Source organism: Cyprinodon tularosa, unplaced genomic scaffold (assembly GCF_016077235.1).
Source record: "Cyprinodon tularosa strain WSP-4 unplaced genomic scaffold, ASM1607723v1 ctg144, whole genome shotgun sequence".
Classification (NCBI taxonomy): domain Eukaryota; kingdom Metazoa; phylum Chordata; class Actinopteri; order Cyprinodontiformes; family Cyprinodontidae; genus Cyprinodon; species Cyprinodon tularosa.
The window spans coordinates 872,552-893,927 of NW_024038265.1; the positions used below are offsets into that span (position 1 = coordinate 872,552).

General features: G+C 39.5%; 1 protein-coding gene and 1 long non-coding RNA gene across 4 annotated transcripts in view; one reads left to right on the forward strand and one right to left on the reverse strand.

Annotated features, from left to right (window-relative positions):
• Nucleotides 1–21,376, forward strand: part of nbeaa (neurobeachin a) — a 150,273-nt gene that overhangs the window by 107,631 nt on the left and 21,266 nt on the right. For both annotated transcript variants that reach the window (XM_038278784.1, XM_038278785.1), the window contains exons 27-38: nt 2,031–2,114; nt 2,723–2,903; nt 4,938–5,062; nt 5,168–5,236; nt 5,349–5,517; nt 5,806–6,200; nt 7,665–7,801; nt 12,050–12,204; nt 13,486–13,612; nt 16,216–16,335; nt 17,792–17,925; nt 18,505–18,566. In XM_038278784.1, the coding sequence (XP_038134712.1) occupies nt 2,031–2,114; nt 2,723–2,903; nt 4,938–5,062; nt 5,168–5,236; nt 5,349–5,517; nt 5,806–6,200; nt 7,665–7,801; nt 12,050–12,204; nt 13,486–13,612; nt 16,216–16,335; nt 17,792–17,925; nt 18,505–18,566 (1,758 nt within the window). The remainder of the gene's footprint in view (nt 1–2,030; nt 2,115–2,722; nt 2,904–4,937; nt 5,063–5,167; nt 5,237–5,348; nt 5,518–5,805; nt 6,201–7,664; nt 7,802–12,049; nt 12,205–13,485; nt 13,613–16,215; nt 16,336–17,791; nt 17,926–18,504; nt 18,567–21,376) is intronic.
• On the reverse strand, nt 1,152–20,900 carry LOC119779209. Of its 2 annotated transcripts, none has more exons than XR_005280192.1 (3): nt 20,610–20,900; nt 7,531–7,812; nt 1,152–6,162 (listed from the first exon to the last, which is right to left on the reverse strand). It is a non-coding gene; the product is annotated as an uncharacterized LOC119779209 (long non-coding RNA). The 2 variants fall into 2 exon arrangements; XR_005280193.1 differs by having other exon boundaries at nt 7,637–7,812; nt 20,610–20,890.

Consider the following 21,376-nt stretch of genomic DNA (forward strand, 5'->3'; position numbering starts at 1 on the left):
TAAGTTACAGTTTCTTCTTCTTTTTCAACTCTGTTCATTCCTGTTTTAGTTTTTGGTATCATTGTGAGCAACACTAACCCATGTATGTCTGGCATCCCTGGTGACCTACAGTATCTGCTGAGCTTCTCTGCCACTAATTAAATCTTTAATTGAGATTAAACCTGCGGAGGACACAAAACAAATATAAGTCATTAATGAGAAGAGGGGAAGCATAACAAAGGATTATGGAATTTCTCCAGAATAAATCATTTGTAGTCATTTTTTTTTTTTTTTTTTTTTTTTTTAAAACAGGTCAGAAAAATAGTTCTGGTCAACATAGCAATCACTTTCAAGTTAATTTTGGGCTTTTAATTATTTATTTGATAAATAATCTTGATTGGTTGTTGATGCAACAGAACAGCTTATTAATTATCTTTTAACATTTCGGTGCATATTTTTTAGATGTCTGAAATTTAACAAAATTTTACATAAACCATCAAATATATACATACATGCCCTCTAATTTTTGGATTATTGTCACTGAAAAAGTACATCAGCTACAAATTAAGCAAAACAAACCCTTGGCATAATGCTGCCACACCTGTGCTTTACTGCTATTCGACAGCTGTAATGCACAGCACATGAGCTTGAGGTTACTTATTTCAGAGCAGAGGCTCCTTTCTTCATCAGCACCATTACGATCCAGTGACACCAGTTTATAATCCGCATTAGCCTTGGTGATTTCTGAGGGTTTCAAACATAACAATCCTAGAGAAGCTCTCAAACAGGGTAGTGGCAGCATCATGTTGAAGTTCTGCTTAACCACTTCCAGATTCTTCAACTGCTCTTTAAATCAAAAAGTAAAGTTGGTTAAAGCATGGACAGGACTGGGATCCCAAAGACACATTAAAAATGGTTTTGGGTTGTTTATACTGAGCTAATTGCAACCTTTCAAATCTTAAGATCCATTTTGCTCTTTAGATTTGAAAGGCAAAGTCTGACTGCAAAATATTACATTACTTTTTAATAAAACACAACCTATTATTTTAGGTAAATATCTGCCATCTGTTGCCACCTTAAACAACCAGCAGTTTATTTGTGTTTTTAGCTTTTAGAATAATAAAAAAACACATATTTTTCTAACTAGTTAAAAGAAAAAGGCTCGAAAAACATATTTCTGGTTCATTTAATGTCATTCTTTTGTGAAAATTCAATTCAAATATTTGTCATAAAGTCCGCTAAAGCTTCTAACACTAATATTTTTTATCATCGTATATTAGTTAGTCCTTTATATCATTATTAGCTAGTATTAAGAGCCTTTGCTAAAGGTCCAAAGAGCCACATGTGGCTCCGGAGCCGAAGGTTGCAGACCTCTCTGCTATGCTGACATATAGCTTCTGGGATGGCCTTTTTTATTTTTAAACTGGTGGCCAAAATGACCATTTTGAATACATCTTACACATTCTTTCAACCCTGTAGAAACACATCCAGCTAGGCTAAAACTGGCTATCTTGTTTGCAATTGATTAGGGGACATTCATCCATGTAATAACTGAGGTTTAATAGAAGTTGTACTAAGCTTTAATAAAAAGGCTAAAACAATGCTAAAATAAACTTGCTATTTAAAGGCTGTTATTGGAAAAGTTTTAATAGATAGCAGGATCTGTAAAGGTGTATTTATATTTTTTATCCAGTTTAAATAATTCATATATTGCATATTATTAGTTTAACATTTCAACAAGTTCTGTTATTAATAAAAAATATCCCATTAATGGATATAAACGTCCGTATGAAATAAAACAGAATTAATATTTTGTCATTTATTTACTTACATCAAGATGTATTTGTTTGCTTTATACGGTGCCCTCCATTGACTTTGAGAATCGTTCCAATAAATGACTAAAAGTTTAAACTTAATTTGACTTCATGCTCTTCATGTCTGTGGGAATTTCTGAGCGGGGCTGCAGTTTATTTTCAATGAGAGAAGCGTGTTTTAGGCAGTCCTAGAGACTTGCTTTTGCTAAGAATGTCCCGTTTGTATCAACACTAAAGAAGGCAGGAGGAGCCGGACCCCAGAGGGGTTCGAAGGGAGAGGAGGTGACCCCCGTTCCTGGGGGAGGAGGCGCAGGGGGAGAGGTGCGTACTGAGCCTGAGACTCTCATCATCACCAGAAGAACTAAGAGCAACAACCAGAGCACCTCTGTCCTCACTCTGTCTCTGTTATTCCTCCACTGTCTGTGCTCTAATGAGCCTTCAGATGCGTGCACTTTGTCTACTCCCCACAGATCTGCACACTCCTATTACAGAAGCAGTGAAACAGCAAACCCAAACACTTGATTTAAAAGCTCTGCTATGCTGCGATTGAATTTTCTATATTACATTTGAACTCTGTGCATTTTGGGATTAACGCAGAGCTGATTTAAAGGTCACATGACGACCACAAGCCGCACTGCTGCTGTCCCAACGCCACTGTTGCCATTACCTGTGTGTCATCCGGCTGCATTTACTCTGTATTTTAGAGAGCACTTTACCAGATTTCATCATCTTGATTTCTCAGCATGACACTGAAGGTTGCTCTTCCTGTTCCCGTTTGTTTTCTCAGACAGCCATGGCTGATCCAGGGCCAGTTTTCCCAAGGCTGATTTATTTTTAAAAAACATCCTTATATACAGTGAGCTTATAACCCCGTTACTTGCAGGTCAATTCTCAAACATATGTGGATTTCTGTCATCTCTCCATCCTAGACGGAGTTGGAAAACATAGAAGCAACGCAGGGCATGTCTTCAGAGACAGCGGTCACTTTTCTGTCTCGCCTGATGGCCATGGTGGACGTTTTGGTGTTTGCCAGCTCGTTGAACTTCAGTGAGATCGAAGCGGAGAAGAACATGTCGTCTGGAGGACTAATGAGGCAGTGTCTTCGCCTCGGTGGGTCCTGCTTTAAAATATACCGTATTGATCGAAATCTAGACTGCAGCAGTCATGAGTGGGGGTGGAGATACTATGTTCCTTACAGTTTTACAGCTTGCTTCAACACGATGCTACTATGTGTAATATAACAGATAAATAATAGCGAAGATTAAGTCAGTTTGTATCTGAAACTAAAATAAATACATTTTACATTTACATATACATTTTTATAAGAGATAACACTGGAAAGGGCTTTTGCCACATGCTGCAAAAAAAAAAAAAAAAAGAAAATGGGTAAAGATTTTTTTAAATATGTATACTTTCCCTGAGCAGATAAAGAAGATGATCTGCTAATAAAATTTGTATTTTTGTCCTTTCATTGATTATAATTAGATATTATGAAATTGAAATAGGATGATGGGTTTCTTTTTTTTTATTTTAAAAGTAAATTGTTTTGTTCCATTGGTAAATTGCATTGCTTATTTTCTCTAACCAAGGAAAAATTATTTTATTTTAGGAACAGCTTGTCTTACTTTTAGTGCATCTAAAAAAATTTTAATCATAAATTTCAGATATTTTTTTTTCAGATTAGGAGACTTTGATCTCCTAATAATGATTCAAAAAATGTTTATTTCTATCAAAGTAGTTATTTGAAAATAAAAGGACAGTATTGAAATCAGATTTTTTTCCCTCCTGTCTTTATCGTTTGTTGTTCAGGACTTGCCCTCTTTCTGCTTTTCTTGCAGCCAGGTGCTGGAGAATACATTTTCCCTTTAGATGACTTTTGCCATCTTTCTACTTCTGGCTTCATTTGAAACAGCTCTTTGATGCTGAAAATTGCTCGCTTAAAGTCTACTTTGCTAAGTGGCACAATCCACAAGAAAGCGTGTGCTTTGAGCTAAAAAACTGGCAATGCTGACATGTAGTGCATTCGTAAATGAGCAGCTTTCATGCCAAAAATGGGAAACTTCGGGTTACAATCTAAAAAAATAAACTGCTACAATCGGCTATGTTAATTAAGTATCTTTGCCATCACAGCATTGACCATTTTTATTCGAACCAGAGAAGGTCCTAAAACGACATGTTCCTGACCCTGAGCAAACAAGGATCCATTGGTGACTCATCTAAAGCCTTTAGCAGCGATTCTCTATCATCACATCCATTGCTTGCTGTGTATGAGAACAGAGTGACTCCCTGGTTACAGAGCTGACCTGCAGTATGACCCACACTCTAAAGCAGAGAAAGTGACAAGTGAAATATGAGGAGTACATTACAGCATTTTCTATATATAAACCACTTCTTCTCAGCCTTTTACATCATTTAGCTTGTAGAATCCTTTATTTATGAAACTTAAGTAATAAAACATTGCTCATGTTCACTGTTTTATAGTAATATATATGCTATTCCGGTAAATAAACATTGTTTTGTTTTGTTTTTTAGATGCAATTCTTCAACTTTCTTAAAATCCTCTTAGAACATCTGATTAACCTAGAAGTGGATTCATAGATGCATCTACATTTCTGAGAAGAAAATTAGATGTTTATTAGGGCCCAAAAGTAGACAAATAAATAAATAAGCAAAGAAGGAAGAAAGACAGACTTCTGGTGCTGACCAAAATATACCCTGTTCTGATTGGTCGACTCTTTAATCAGGCTTTTTTTTTTATTATAAAGAATTTGCTTGTATAGAAATTAAGAGAATTTTCATTCATTTTGCCCAGAACCAATGTCTTTGAGTCACGTAGTTTTTTCTAGAAAGCTGAATTATCTTTAAGAATACCTATGAAATTCAAATTTGCTGGTCTGCTTTTCATGCTTACAGATTTATACCTCAGTCTGCAAACACCTAAAGAATGTATTTTTTTTAAAGTTTTTGCTAAATACAAATCTGTTATACTGCACATCAAATATTTTCTTCTAATTTAGCTGAAAAATCAAACTTGGAAAAACCAAATTGCAAAACATCATTAGGCATAGCAGAGGGATCCACCTGTAGCTTTATGTAGCCCTCAGCATCATACCATCTTTACATGTTTTCTCCTTCTGCCTTCAGTTTGTTGTGTAGCTGTCAGAAACTGCCTGGAGTGCAGACAAAGACAGAGAGATCGAAGTTGCAAGTCTTCATTAACCAGCAGCAAGTCACAGGACAGCCTCCACAGTGCCTCCACTGCCAGCAAGGTACCAAACAGACATTTCATCATATTCGCATCCTGTAGCACCTTAAGGATGAGACAGAGGCTTTGACACCTGTGACCAAATACATTTCATGCCTTATACTCTCAGCAGGATCCAGACAGACTCCTGCAGGACGTGGATATCAACCGTCTTCGAGCGGTGGTCTTCAGAGATGTGGTGAGCAGGCCTGTTTGTGTTTTTTTTTTCCTTTATAACACAAGTGTAAAATGCTCTCTATTTACAATGTATATTTTGTGTTTTTTTTTTTTTTTTTTTTTTTTTACTGCAGGATGACAGTAAGCAAGCGCAGTTTTTGGCGCTTGCAGTCGTATACTTCATCTCTGTTCTCATGGTGTCAAAATACCGAGACATTTTGGAACCACAGAGAGAGATTGGCAGGTCCACCAGCCTGTCGGGGAGAAGCATCCGCCACGAGATAAACTCTCCAACCAGTACAGGTGATTGTTTCTGTGTTTTTCTTCTTTTACTTCATCTTGTACATATCAGTTATTCACCAGTGACTCATCACTTCAACGCTGGAGTGGAGAAAATACAGGCTGCATGCAATAATCTGCCAGGGATATCATACCCCACCCCCCCAAATGTTTTTTAATTATTCAGAACAAACCAAAGTTTACAAGAAAAGATGTTAGTAGATTATTTTCAGTCATATAATCATATTTCCTTATCGGTATAGAGGTGTTTTAATTAAAACAATGAAATGTATTTTTTTCTCATCACAAAAGAGCACCCATCCTCAGCCTTCACTGACCGCGACAAGCAGACCCCTACCCCCGTGGACGACTCCCCACTCGCCGGCCTCCCTCACACAGACTCAGGCATCGGAGAAGAAGGACACGTGGCCGGATCTCTCAACGGCTCAGAGGTGGGCCTTGGAGGGCTCGGTTTGGGCCTGGTGGGGAGAGAGACAGACAGAGACCGAGACAGAGACAATGGAAGAGGAGTGGGAGGAAGTGGGGGAGGAGGCACAGATCTTCTGTGCAGTCTGTCTGATGTGCGAAGGTCGCAGGAGAGCCTTCTGGATTCTCCCCACGAGCCCAGATCCACTCCGAACTCGAGCCAAGCCCCTCCTTCATCCATCTCTAGCATCAGCCAAACAAACAAAGGCATTAATGTGAAGGTGAGCTTAAAACAAGGATATTATATCAAGTCTGTGTTCTTCTGACGTATTTGGAAAAAAATGGTTTTAATACCAGTTAAACAATAAAGAAGAAAATCTTTAAACTGTTCTTTAATAAAAAAAAATCTAATTTATTCTCTTTTAAAAAGGCCTAATTTACACGTGTGCATTTTAGACCTCACTAGATGTACATGATGAGAGTATTGTTTCAGCATTTGGTTTGCCCCAAAAAAAGCTCTGAATTAGGTTGGCTTTAGTCAGTGCACCTGATTAATGAAGTTAAAGTAACGATAGGAGAGGAGCCTTCTGATTTTTGCAGCTACCAGAGCCCGGTAAGTGGTTAAAAATGCTCTAACGTACAAAGTTCCCCCCTTTTCAAGCAAGTTTAGCCTGAATGCACACCACAGTATCCTGAAATAAACCGGAAAAACCCTCATGGGTCCTACTGTACTGCAGGTTATTGCGCTTGTTAGTGAAAACACGCTGCTTGCATTTTGCACATCTCTGATGTTACTGCTATTTTCAAATATCCATTACTGTAAAAATGTCCCTAATTGGTTATTTATTCTCCAGGTGCACAGAATTTATATTGTTAAAACACTTTACACTACAGTTTTGATTTGTTTATTTTTTAACTCGTCACTATTATGTTATTCTTATACACTTTTCTAAGGAATCTTTAGTTTAAATATTTGGATATGCTTGTCAAAAATCAAATACAGCATGACAGGAAAGGATTTCATATTAATTGTAAAGCATGAAGCTACTGCAGAGGTGTCACGGTTTGGACAGGCTTTGGTGCAGCAGGACTTGGTCAGTATCAAATCTAGACACCAAGACTTCTAAAAAAGTATGAGAGGGTACCTACTTGATAAAATGAGGAAACATTTGTAGAAGAAATTAAAATGCAAGCAGATCCCTGCTGCATGGCAAAGATCAAAAACATATACTAGTGGAAGCACCCAGGACAGGCTTAAAATGGGAAATATCAAAACCCAGATCTCAATGAGATGCAAACGGCTGAACATGCAGTAGGAAAGAAGCAAACCTTTAATCTGGACAAGAAACAATCTCTCTGAAAGACAGTAACACTAGCTGTTAGGGGGTGGGAAGCTTATTTATCTGACATCTTTTGCCTTAATAATTAATTTATGGTTGTCTATCTGAAATAAAATGTGTTCATTTTTCTGCTTTATTATGTGTCATGCATCTTTGAACCTGTTGATATACAGTCAGGCTGACTGATCTATATTTTTATCTATGCAGTTTGCATTAAAACAGCCTCAGAATCTTTAAAAAGAAATAAATAGATAAAATGCTTTCACTGTACCTCTGCTGACAGGCTGTGCTTTCATAGTTTAAATCTTCTTTAGACCTATTTTTCTGTTTCTGTGACACAAATCAAATTGTGTCCACAGTAATAATTCATTGTTCACCAGATTTTATTATTTCCCTGAAATGCAGGAGATCCTGAAGAGCTTGGTGGCCGCTCCCATTGACGGCACAGAACTGGGTCAGGAGTCCGGACCAACACCGTACCACCCAGACCCTGCCTTGAAGACCCATCCCATGCTGCCCATGCAGTTCCACTCCTTTGACAGGTCAGTCATATCTACAAGGAGACCAACAAAAAAAGAAATAGATTTGTCAGCACTCACTTTAAAACACATCCAAAAGTTATTACAGTCAACATTGATTAGACTTAGACTTAGACTTAGACTTCTTTATTTGTCATTTTGTATGCACAGGGTGCATACAGAACGAAATTGCGTTACATACAGCTTATGAACGTTGCATTGATATTTCAAATGGCACGAGTTATAGAAAAATACAAAAAGTGCAGCAGTGGTCAAAGTGTGAACAGTGCAGAGGATAAGAGACAGTGTGCAAGTTGCAGTGGTTCAGTGCAAAATGGCATTTGTGCAAAAAATGCGTTATTGAAAAATACAATGAGATGAACAATTTAAAGGGCTAAAAGTTAAAAGTTCAGCAGCATTTGATGCCCGATAATGTGCAATAGGTGCAGAGTTCGGGTTGTGGATCAAAGGTTCAACAGTCTGATGGCAGTGGGGAAGAAGCTGTTGCACAACCTGGTGGATCTGCAGCGGATGCTGCGGAACCTCTTTCCAGAGGGCAGCAGGGAGAACAGTCCATGGTGGGGGTGTGAGGGGTCTTTGATGATATTACGGGCTCGGGACACACAGCGCTGTGATGAAATGTCCTTAATGGAGGGAAGAGGAGCCCCAATGATTCCTTCCGCTGTCCTCACCACCCTCCTCACATTCTTCCAGTCAGAAGCTCTGCAGCCTCCACACCACAGAGAGAGACAGCTGGTCAGAACGCTCTCTATGGTGCTTCTGTAGAAGGTTGTGAGGATGGGCGGGGGCAGGCGGGCTCTCCTCATCCTCCGCAGAAAGTACAAGCGCTTCTGTGCCCTCTTCACTAGAGATGAAGTGTTTACAGTCCAGGTGAGGTTGTCCGTGATGTGCACCCCCAGGAACTTTGTGCTGCTGACCACCTCCACAGCTGAGCTGTTGATGAGCAGTGGAGCATGGTGGGGGCGGTTTTTCCTGAAGTCGACGATGATCTCCTTCGTCTTCTCCACGTTCAGGATCAGACTGTTTTCACTGCACCAGTCCACCAGCTGCTCCACCTCCTCTCTGTAGTCCCGGTCGTTGTCGTCCCTGATGAGGCCCACCACCGTGGTGTCGTCCGCAAACTTCACGATGTGATTGGTGGTGAACCTGGGGACGCAGTCATATGTCATCAGGGTGAACAGCAGGGGGCTCAGGACGCAGCCCTGAGGGGAGCCCGTGCTGAGGGTGATGACATCAGAGGTGTTCTGACCGACCCGGACTGACTGAGGTCTGTTGGTGAGGAAGTCCAGCAGCCAGTTTCGAAGGGGTGTGTTGAAGCCCAGATGTTCCAGCTTTCCCACCAGGTGCTGTGGGATGATGGTGTTAAACGCTGAACTGAAGTCCAGGAACAGCATCCGCACGTGGGTGTTCTTCTCCTCCAGGTGGGCCAGGCTCAGGTGAAGAGCAGAGGAGATGGCGTCCTCAGTGGAGCGGTTTCGCCGGTAGGCAAACTGGAACGGGTCGAGTGTTGGGGGGAGACTGGAGACGATGTGTTCCTTTACCAGCCTTTCAAAGCACTTCATCATGATGGGAGTCAGTGCGACGGGCCGGTAGTCGTTGTAGCAGGTGACTTGAGGTTTCTTTGGCACTGGGATGATGGAGGCAGACTTGAAGCATGCTGGCACTGTGGCTTGCTCCAGCGAGGTGTTAAAAATGTCCGTGAGGACACCAGCTAGCTGACCTGCACACTCCTTGAGCACCCGCCCAGGTATGTTGTCGGGACCTGGGGCCTTCCGCGGGTTGACCCTCCTCAGAGTCTTCCACACGTCGGCTGTGTCAAGGCAGAGAACCTCCTCTTCCTGATGTGGGACAGCCTTCACTGCTGGAGTGCGATTTAGTGCCTCAAACCTCCCAAAGAAGTTATTTAGTCCGTTTAGGAAGTCAGCATCAACTTCATCCACCGGGGCAGGGGGCGTGTTGTAGTCTGTGATCGCCCGTATGCCTTGCCACATGCTCCTGGTGTTGTTGGCGTCGTGGAACAGATGCTGGATTTTCTGGTTATGGTTCCGCTTTGCTAACCTGATGGCACGGTTCAGGGTGGCTCTAGCTGTCCTCAGTGCCTCCTTGTCACCAGACTTGAAGGCTGAGTTCCGTGCTTTTAGCGCGTGGCGGACCTCCTCAGTCATCCAGGGCCGTTGGTTGGCTCGGGTGGTGATGGTCTTTGTTGATTAAGACCCATAGATTCACTTAACAGCAGTTTCATTTTTCCTTCACTGAAACAAAAAGAAACCAGATAAAATCTATTTGGATATTTTAAAGAATGCTTTTAAAATGACTAATAAGGCAATGGTTAGTCCTTTTGTTTAGTCTACACTCTCATCTGAAAATTGATGAGCTGCTTGAGTTTCCTCTGCATCATCTAGTCTCCTTGATCCTGCTCTGTCACTGCTTCTGTGAGCTAAGTCATTGATTGAATACAGTATGCATTATTAATAGCAGCTGCTCTACATTCATCCCTCCAGGATATCTGCATCATTCTTAAGGCCTCTCTCCATATTTTCGACCCACTTTAGGCATTCTGTCTAAGTGCTTGTAGAAATCAATAAATAGATATTTGGGTAGCGTAATCTCACTCTAAAATAACGGGAAAAATCTACTATTATATTTTAGTACATGAATTTTAAGATATAAGCTATAAGTGGGGAAATAACTAAATAATCTCAATAAATCACCAATCCAAGAAATGTTAGTATCTGTCTACTTTAACATTTCCAAATGTTAAAGAATACAGAGGCTCTGATTGGAAACGCTTGGTTCCGATCTCTTAATGCAAGACCCAGTCATGCCCCGGTTTTACTTGTTTTGGGAGACACTACCAGTTGTTTGACTGCTAAAACAGGAAATGTTTTCACTCAAACAATGTTGTTGAGGTGGAAATAATGAATTACATTTGTTTTAAAGTAATAGGATGGACTAACTTCTATCCAGAGTCAATTATTTGCATTGAACCCAAAGCAGAAGCAAAGGTTTATATTATCATTCCAGCCTCTACAGGCTCTGGTCTCATCTGTCCTTTTGCATCAATATTATGTTACATTCACACTGCACGCGACTGAAGCAGCAGAAGCAGCTGGTTTACATGCAAAGTCAAAGGTTGCTGAAGCGGATCGCTATGATCACTCCTCTGAAACTGTTTATTATGGCCCAGATTAATGTTAAATGTCGAAACTTGTCGGCAAAATATGTTTGCTTTTATTATTCCGGTGCCTGTAGTTTGTACCACATACCTGAAAAACGCTACTTCCTCCGCAACTCTAGGGGGAACCCCCCAGCTGCTGCTGGGGATTCCCAGTGACAGACAACACTGGTATGTGGGGGTCTGAGCGGTTCCACTGGCAAAATAATATTTTATGGCAGTATTGTAATCTTAATGAACTGACTGCATAGAAGATGTTTTAAGGTGGACTTTCTCATTTAGAAATATTGGAACTATTTTTTACCCACTGATCACAGCAAATATAGCTAAACCATTCTCTGCCATTCAACACAGGAGCAGCAGAAGCATCAGATGCATCTGATGAACTTTACCGGATGCACTTCAGGAGCATCCGAGATGCTTTTGAAGCACGTTGGATCTTAATGTTTACACGTATAAAAAAGTGAAGCAGCAGCCACTTTTTTTGCTGCCAAAAGCATGTCTGGTGTAAACGTAGCATTACTTTTCATTTTTAAGAGTGACTTGGAGATAAAGGCCTGGGAGATTAGCAGAGCTATTACTATATCTTAAAGAAAGAAATAAAAACAATATTGGTTTTATCTGTAGCTGCATTAATACACTCAAATTGTTGGTTGGATTTCTTTAAATTTTTCAAGGAAAAATTATGTTTCTCCCTTAAAAAAAAAGTTGTTAAAGTTTGCTTTTATTCAACCATCAAGTTTCCATTGGGAGAGGATTTCTAGATAGAAATATTAGAATATTGGCTTTATTACTTTGGTTTTATATTAGCTGATTAATTCAATAATTTCCATATTATTTCAAATAAATGAAACAAGCAAAAAAGAGCCAAATCTAAAAAATATTGTTCAGTCTGTTAAATGAGAGGCTTTTCTACACTACTACTGGCATATGTTGTCACCTGTCGCTTCATGTTGCCACACTGTCTGACTGACTGTCACGTCAGTTCAGTACTGTTTGAACATAAAGAGCAAACTTCCTCTCTGGTGTCTCATGTGCCTCTTTGCCTCATGGTTTTGTGTCCAATCTTTTTTTAGGAGTGTCGTTGTTCCAGTGAAAAAGCCCCCACCAGGCAGCCTGTCAGTCAACACGGTGGGCACACCCACCACCTGCGGATCGGCCACTCCTGGCAGCACACCCAACATTTTCGCTGCTGCAACAGCAACCCCTAAGAGCATGATCAACACCACAGGTGAGAACTTGCACAGATCATTCAGATGTATGGATAAAGCCTTGCTGCTACAAAATAAAAGTTGTTCAGGGCAGAAAAACATACCTGGGGTGGAAAAATATATGTTAGAAAATAAAGGAAAAACATCCTCTCTTTTTGTTTCTGTTCTATGTTTATAAAAAAAGAAGAAAAGTTACACTTATCTCTGTAGATTTTGTTAAACTTCAATGTGATTGTGCAGGATCAAAAGACGCACACAACATTGTTCAACTTAACAAAGACCACATCCTTACTACCACTATTACCTATCTCTAAATGCATTACACAGCTGCAGGTTTTTCTCACTCAGTTTTGTATTTTCCAACTCCAATTTGGATGGTTATATAAGAAAGATAGCAATTTGATTTACCAATATAATTGTGTTTCTCTTATCTAAATATGTAACTCTTAAAAATAAACTTACCTTTTCAATAATAAAATATTTCAATACATTAATTACAAAATTCGTCAAATGTACTTGCTTTAAAAAAAGGAATAATTTATTTCCTTCTTTTAAAAACCATCCCCTTTATCAAAAAGTGGTATCTTCTTTTTATTATCAGAGTCGAATTGGAAAATAAGAATTTACAGAAAACTTGCAATAACGTCGGGCAGGAAAAACTTTTATCAATGCCTCTCTGACCCTGATATAGATTTGGTTAATTAACTGTTTTACCTAAATGACTTTCTATGTGGCAGGAACAATATTTGTGAATTGATTGAGTCGTCTCAAAATTCTCCTTCGCTTTATTTCCACCCAGAGAAAAAACAGAATAAAGACGAGCTGAATCAGCAGCTCCTTTTTTCAGAAATAGTGTCAGCGTTGCAGGAACCAGATGAGACCAGTTTACGATTGGATAGAAAACACAAGCAGTTCGGTGCGAGAAAGCAATCTCTCCTCTGGCTGTCAACAACGCTTTCACACAGTTGCTCTTGTTTACTTTTCTTTTTTGCTGCTCGTAGAAGATGTAGCATCACACTCTGGATCCATTGTAGGGGAATAGATTGGTATTGGTGTCTCTGCCAGCCTCTCAGAGTTACTGTTCTGTGTTATGCCTCCATTATGAACGAGGCTGGGGCTTTGCTCCCTGCATTAGATTGTTTTTTTATATTGATTGCAAAGCTATTTTCACAAACCATGATCAGAAAAGGTGTGGCTGCAGGTCTGGATAAATAATATCTAAATAAAATTTATTTGCCTCTTATTGGTATTTTGTATCAGTGATAGTCGACTTATTTTTGGGCATCACCCCCCCTTCCCAGGTGCTGCTGATTCTGCCTCCTCGTCCTCTTCGTCCTCGTCGTCGTTCGTTAATGGCGCAACTAGTAAGAATCTGCCTGCGGTGCAGACAGTGGCGCCGATGCCAGAAGACACCATGGAGAACATGAGGTGCGTTTAAACACTGTCATGAAAGCTGCTCAGCCATTTGGTTTCTTTCCTCTTTTTTCGTTCCTTTTTAGTTTTTGTTACCACGTTAACTCGTCTGGCTTCAAGTGTGTCTCAATCATACTTCCACCTCACTCCCATCCCTTCATCGTTCTTGGAGAGTTCTTACAGCTCACAGGGAGAGTAGATGATGTATTTTTGTTCTTGTCTGTAAGAGCTGCTGAATATCAGGAAAGTGGCTGCACCAGCCACTTTCAGCCGCAATGAGTTTGTTTAAACACAGCATCTAATATTTAGGTGAAACTAGAGCAAAGCATAAACTGTTTTATGTGTAAATTCATAGCTTCCGCCTCTGAACACAAACGGGAACATCTGCTACCGTTAGAGTAATGAAGTAATGAAAAATCTGAACATTCACAGGAATTTAATTTATCTTATAGGATCTTGCTTTGTTATTAAACCTCCTAGATGGTTAAAAAAAAGAAGAGAAAAATGGCTACAGTTGCACACACAGAATCAACTCATTAGAGGACGGCCAGATGCCTCCAGCCAGAGGAAGTGAAACATGAGCTCGCCTGCCTCTCAGGTTGAATATCAATCAAGATTAATATTCCTCCCCACCATACTTATTTTAAGCTGTCATGCACACGTACCACTGATGCATCCCACTTATTTAACACTGTAATGCTTTTCAGCCTCGACATGATGACTGTGTTTCATTGTCTAAGCTTGCTTTTCACTGTAGGTAAGGTAAAAGCCATTAATTTCAACACACTGTAAAGGTATTCATACCCCTTGAAGTTTTTTTTTTTTTTATGTTCTTCATGTTACAAACAATTTATGCGTTTTGTTTGGATTTTATGTGATAGACCAACATTTTTCAAAAAGAGAGGAAACAAATGTTTAGTCCCCCAAATAGCTGATACTGTATCTGGCCATGCATTTATATCAGTCCCATTTACACAGATGCTTCTAAGTGAAATCCAGAGAAACCTTTAACTTTCAGATATCACCAAATTAGCAAGTGGATTCCACCTGTTTGTTATTTAAGCTGCTTTGAAAGCCTTAGTGGTGCACATTTAATCTGGAGAAACTCTGGAGGAGCTGCTTAGGCCCGCAGCTGAGGACTGACAATGTGTCAACAAAACATCTGGACTGTTTGGAATTGGGTGAAGAAGATGGAAACATGAAAAGCCTGTTTGCAGTTTCCCACAAGCAAGGAGAAGGTGAAAAAATGGCCAGAGAAGAAGCTTTTTTTTTAGATGGTTTGGGAAAAAAGAAACTAGCAACCCCACATAGATCTATGGTGACAACAGCATTATGATATAACATTATGAGTGAGGCCGGATCCCAAACCAGTCCCTAAACCCTGAGAACTAACTTTCTTTTTATGCGTTCTCACAGAGGGTCCGCCACATTAAGTGCCATCCCAACCCACGTGGTGGGTAGGGCCAGTGGACTGTTCAGCCCTTAGATAGTGAGTCTGCATCAGATGAAGGCTTGCTGGAATTCAGTAACAAGTGTTACAGCTGCCTGCTGGCGGAGGAAACACATTCCGCCAAATGTAAATTCTTCTGGTTTGCTGCATCTTTGTAATAATAATCTCAAGTTAGTATATGAAAAAAACGTAATTAAATCCAAAAGGATCAGGTCCTCTTTGAAACTGTTTTATTCGACTGTATATATTTGTTTTAGGAAAGAGGCAAATGTTTAATGCTGTTAACCTGCCCCACAGAGCTACAGCCACACTGCACTTGCACTGTCGCCATAGCAGCCACTGCTTTTCTTTTCTGTTTGAGGGAAGAAGCCATCCCATTCTTGTTTATACCCCCCCCCACATTCAATCAAGGGAGTGACACTTGATAGTGAAGTGTTAGTGATTAGGGAGCGGTTTGGGATTAGGTTTAAGTGTTCAGAGCACTAAACAAACAGCTGGAGCGGCTTTAGATAATGTGGAAGTCAACATCTGGACCTAAATCTGAGGCACAACTTGATCGCTGAGTCAAAAACATTCTCTATTTGTTCTGACTGACTTCCAGTTAGTTTCCAAAGACAACTAGACAAATCAAATCTGTATCTAAATGTAGAGAAAAAAAAACAACTTTAGAAAAAAATATATTTAAATTCAAAACGATCTGCAGATGTGATTAAAGTAAGAAGTGATTCTAGAAAATATTAACTCAGGGGGGATAAATATAGTTAATCTAACTTGCTCTTCATTGTGTTGGTCTTTCACCTCAATCCAAATAATATACAGTAACAAATCACAATATTGTAACAGAACAGGAGAAAGATTTCAGGGGATATGACCAAATATTCAAAGCTATGTATTAAAATATGGGCTTGAACTCACAGTTCGCAATGTTTTCTAGAAAAATCTAAATGAAACTGTCATTAACATCAATCTCTGTTTTGTCTCTAAAGTTTGAACAGGAAAATGACTTTAAGGAAGCAAATGATTTGAAGAAGTTTGTGCTTTAGTATTAGCAGACACTTGTTCTTGTAAAAGTGCACAGACACAGGAGTGTGTGGGTGTGTACGTGTGATCCTTAATCAGTGTGCATGTCTGCATGTGTGTTTTTCTTTATGTGTGGTTTGTATTCCAGTGCCTATTGTGAGGTGGCGCAGTGTGCGCTGCGCAGCGGTCAGACGCCCCCTGAGCTCAAGTCTTTTAGCTCTCTGGCAGGCTTCCAGGCAGCCCCCCGAGATGCAGGACAGTGTTTTAGGCAAGAAGACACCCGTCCTGTCCCCTTCCCCTCTCTGCCACACCCTCCACCACACCCTTTCTGCTCTGCCCAGCTACGACTAAATGTTCTCTGTATGCCATGTAACAAAAGACGGACATCTTTGCTTTAGCAAGATGACGGCATCGCTTTTGTTTTAAGGCCAACAACTCATACTTTTCGCATTTGCGGCACCACATTTTAGTCTGTCACTTAGTGCATGATTGTCTTCCCACACTGAGCCCAAAGTCTAGATCAGACCTGGGTTACACTGTATTCTTTAACCCTCTACTGCACTAGGAAAATAGCTCTAAAGTTTTCTTTTTGTTTTATAACAACAAACTCAGCAGTTTTTTAACATATTGATGTTTCAGTTTGCTTTCCTGCAATTTAATGCTTTAATATAGCTTATATATATATATATATATATATATATATATATATATATATATATATATATATATATATATATATATATATATATATATATATATATATATATATATATATATATTATTTTTTTTTATTTTTTCAAAACACAGAACACAGCCATCGGTATTTAGTAGCTTACACATATTACCAAGTAAGGACTGAAGATACCAGTCAGAACTTCACATCTACTCATTACAAACTTGAATCATGCCTTTAGTGATATATTTTTGGTACTTTTTTGTGCTTTAATTAAAATTTAATCCAAATTTCCTAAATTTCAAGGTTTCAGAATTATCATACACACAAAAAAAATTGCAAACGGTTAAGCCACAAACTATTCAGCTTCCCTGAAATTTTTTTTTTAAAACATGCATTAATACAAAATAAATTAGAGTCTAGGGTTTGTTTCTACTCTTGACTAAAGTTACATGTTTTATTAAAAACCCACAATAAGATAAATGCTTTAAATCATGACTAAGAATCCAGAATTAATTACATCTTAATCCACTTTGAGTGCATGCAAACCACTCAAACCAGAGCTGTAACTTCAAAATATTCAGCTTTTGTTTTCCAAGAAATCTTAAAATTTACTTTCTTTGGTCAGTGAAAAAAATGCATCTATAGTGATCTGTTGTTCTGTTATATAAAGCTAAAATAATTTATAAGACAAGCAAACATACAATCCAGTTTGTGCAACATATTAAAGCTGCCTCATTCATTTATTTTTTTGTAATTGATTTGTTCAATAATGTTTTTAACTGCAGCACCTTCCCAGTATTAACACAGCCGCCGAGCCACTGAACCCAAACCATCGTCATGTTTGATTCGGACCTTTTGTGTCGTCCATGTCTGGTTTACACTCCCTGCTTTTCTCTTGTCCTCACATTTCCCTGCTTATTTCTCTCATGCATGCATGTTTTCCATCTGTTTGTAAATTCTAAAAAGTAAAGTCTGTTTGTCACTTATCTTCTTCTCACTTGTTTTCTTTCTTCATCTTTCTATCTCGCCCCATTCCCCCCCTCCACAGCATCACCACCAAGCTGGAGCGTGCTCTGGAGAAAGTAGCACCGCTGCTGAGGGAGATCTTCGTGGACTTCGCTCCCTTCCTGTCCAGGACGCTGCTGGGTAGCCATGGGCAGGAACTGCTCATAGAAGGTACAGGTGCTGTACACGGCTCCTTTTTCTCTAACTGGCGTCCCTCTCTGTGGAGTCTCCTCATTTACTGTCCCTCACCGCCTTGTCTGAGTGTAAGAAACACCGAGCGTTTGTGTGTGTATGAGAAACTGAGTGAATGAGCGTCTCTGAGCTGCTTCACCCATTCGTCAGGCAAGTATGAAGTCAACACTGCACCATAAGAACTCAGATAGCTAGACAGGTGATTTTTTATTTTTTTTATTTTTAGATCAGATTATATTTAGCATCTCTTAAATTGTAGGTTGTCCTAAATGTGTCCTCAATCTGCCCACCTGCTCCCTGTTTTGTACTTCACTGTCTGTGTCTTTTCTCAGTTTCCCTTCTTTCTCTCTTTTCTCCTCTTTCCTTTCCTGAATCTCTCTCCTTGTTGTCTTTTCTGTGGCATGCTTCTTGTAAATTAAACTTTTGCGACTCTAATAACAAAAAGTATTAACACTGCTATACCTTTGCTAATGTTCGAGTGTCTCTGGAAGTTCAATTTATTTGTTTTTTGGTGGATCAGGAGATGAAAGACTCCTGACTGTGGCGTTTCTGTCTGTTCTGCAGGTCTGGTGTGCATGAAGTCCAGCACGTCTGTGGTGGAGCTAGTAATGCTGCTCTGTTCTCAGGTTGGTGACCATCCAACTTCGTTCTCTGTAATCTTCTTCAGCTCCACTGAGAATATTTTATTTCACTATTTCAAATTTATAAATCTTAAATCAATCCATTTTCCATCTCGCTTATCCCTGTTGGGATTGCAAGGGGTGCTGGTGCCTATCTCCAGCAGTCAATGGGCGAGAGGTGGGTTACACCCTGGACAGGTCGCCAGTTTATTGCAGGGCAACATAGAGACAAACAGGACAAACAACCATTCACGGACACAATGAGCCTAAGGAGAATTTAGAGAAGCCAGTTAACTGTAACAATCATGTTTTTGGACTGTGAGAGGAAGCTAGAGTACCCGGAGAGAATCCACACATGCAAAGGGAGAACAAGCAAACTCCATGCAGAAAGACCCCAGGCCGGGAATTGAACCCAGAATCTTCTTGCCGCAAAGCAGCAGTGCTACCCACTGCAGCACTGTGCAGTAAAAAGACTTAAATGTTTACTTGAATTAATTACATAGAAAAGAGACACAATCCAATAGCAAAATATCCCGATAATAGAATATTGTGTTAGACCAATACAAGAGGTATTTTTCTAACGTAGACATTTTATGGCCGAAAAAAATCATGTTCAAGATAATCAACAGGAAATGCTACTGAAGCTGTTACCCTGGGGTGCATGCAGGCATGTCAACTGAAATTGAAGTGGAAGGAATAAAGGTTTGATTAAAGTTAAGCAATCAACAGACGTACCTTCATCCTCTAGAACTGTTTTTTTTTTACCTCTATCCTGTTAGTCCACTCTCTTCCATTGTCATAAAAGCAGTGCCTTCTCCCCTCCTGCTCATGTATCCACTCGTGCATTTGCACGCTTAAGGAGGCAATCATAAAATGCACTTATCCTTGCAAATAGTTCAAAATTGATTGCCTGTATCTTGATGAAGAAGTCCAAGCACTTGATAAATAATACCCATCTTGATATTTTAAGCCTGTATATTTAATATGTATTTTTGAGATGTGAAAATACACATAGCAGTTGTTACAGGCTTGTTTTTTTTTTTTTTATCTTTAGTTATTAAGACAAACATTTTACTTTTTTTATTTCACGACCCCCCTGGATTGTTGTCTTACTCTTAGTAACAGCACAGTTTTTTGTTTTTAATCAACCTCAACAAAACAATAATTCTTTTCCCTATACTAAATTACTTTTTACTCCAATTCATTCCTAAAGTTGATTTAAATCTGTAAGGAAGGACATGTTCACTAAAAGTATACCTGAATCTGTCAGTTAAGTGATATTTACAATTTTATATCCTTATCCCAAAAGCGAGCTTAAAAAAATGTTAACACTCAACAAAGGATAATATGATGCAGTTAAAGTTGCGGTCAGATTTCGATCATGTTTATGTAAGTACAGTACGTGCAGACATTCATCTCTGGTACTTCAGGTTTTCAGGAGGAACAAAGTGCAGCTAGAGCTACCAATGCCTGGTTTAATGACCGTGGTTTCAATGTGTTGGATTGACCAGTAATTTGCCCACTTTGGAACCCTAAGGAGACGTGTTATGGAGGGAAAGACAAAAAACACAGCAGAGCGGCACCCCCCCCCCCCCCCCCCCCCCCCCCCCAGAGCTGGAGGCTGATCAGCTCCTTAGTTGGCATTGATACTATAGTTTATGTAAAACTAAAACGGATTTTAGCATCCAGTATCGGTAAGGATGGAAAAATCTATGAGGGCCTCTAATTTTTTAAGTAGAATAACCAAAATCTGTAATTTTTTTCTTCTAAGGAAGACGCCTGCAGCTGGAGAATCATGTTCATAGTTTCATAAATATTTATTGTCTCTTTTGATGGAACTTTTGATGGAACCGATAAACATATGCTTACAATAAAATACATCTAGTTCTATGCCCAGAAATTTGACAAAACATTAAAAAAGATTGAGTTTAATCCCCAAAAACAACAAATCTTTATTAATGTCTGAGGTTTTTCTGGTTCGTTTCTCCTGCATGCATTAAATTTGGTTTCCTCTTTTTTTTTGTACTTGATGATCAAAATGAGACTCACCATTACAGAGCAGGACATCTGCAGTCACATCTCTTTTTCCTTTTTCTCCAATTCTTCTTCATAAGAGGTCTTTTTGGAATCATCCTCAACTTCTTTCTTCCTGGCCTTCCTCTGTAACCTAGCCTCTTTACATCTTCTCTCCTATATATCTTCAGTCACGCTTCCAGGCTCTTCTGCTCTTCTGGCTGCAGTGTTTTCAGTAGCAACTGCTTTCATCTTCCACCCTTCCGTCCCACCACTCCCTTTTGCTTTTGTCTTTGCTCTTCTGGGGGGGGCAGCTCGTCAGCATGTATATTATTACCTCCAACTCCCTTCTTGTCTGCCATTTGAGGCCCATGGAGAGCAAACCCAAGCCCAGAAATCGATCCCCTGGATGCTGAGGGTGTAACAGGAGATGGTCTTTGTAGCTAATGGAGCGCTGATAGTTTTCAGGCTTTCAGCAGCACTGTAATCCTGTTTAGAATGTTCCCCCCCTCCTATATGCACAAGAAAATGGAAAATCATGCACAGTTTGATGGATGTATTTCCGCTGATATTTACAGAGCTGTGAAAGTGCAATTTTTCCACTTTTCACATTGACTAATTCTGTATCCATCCCCCTTAGTTACACTGATCAAGGTTTGTGTTTACTGCTTTTGTAATATTTTAGTTAAAACCTCCCTGGTATTTTATAAAAAATTCTTTCTACAGTCTCTGAAAGAAATCTTAAAAGGTAGAACGTGATGTCCAGTTTTAGATTTGATCAGTTAAACTTACGGTGCACTAGG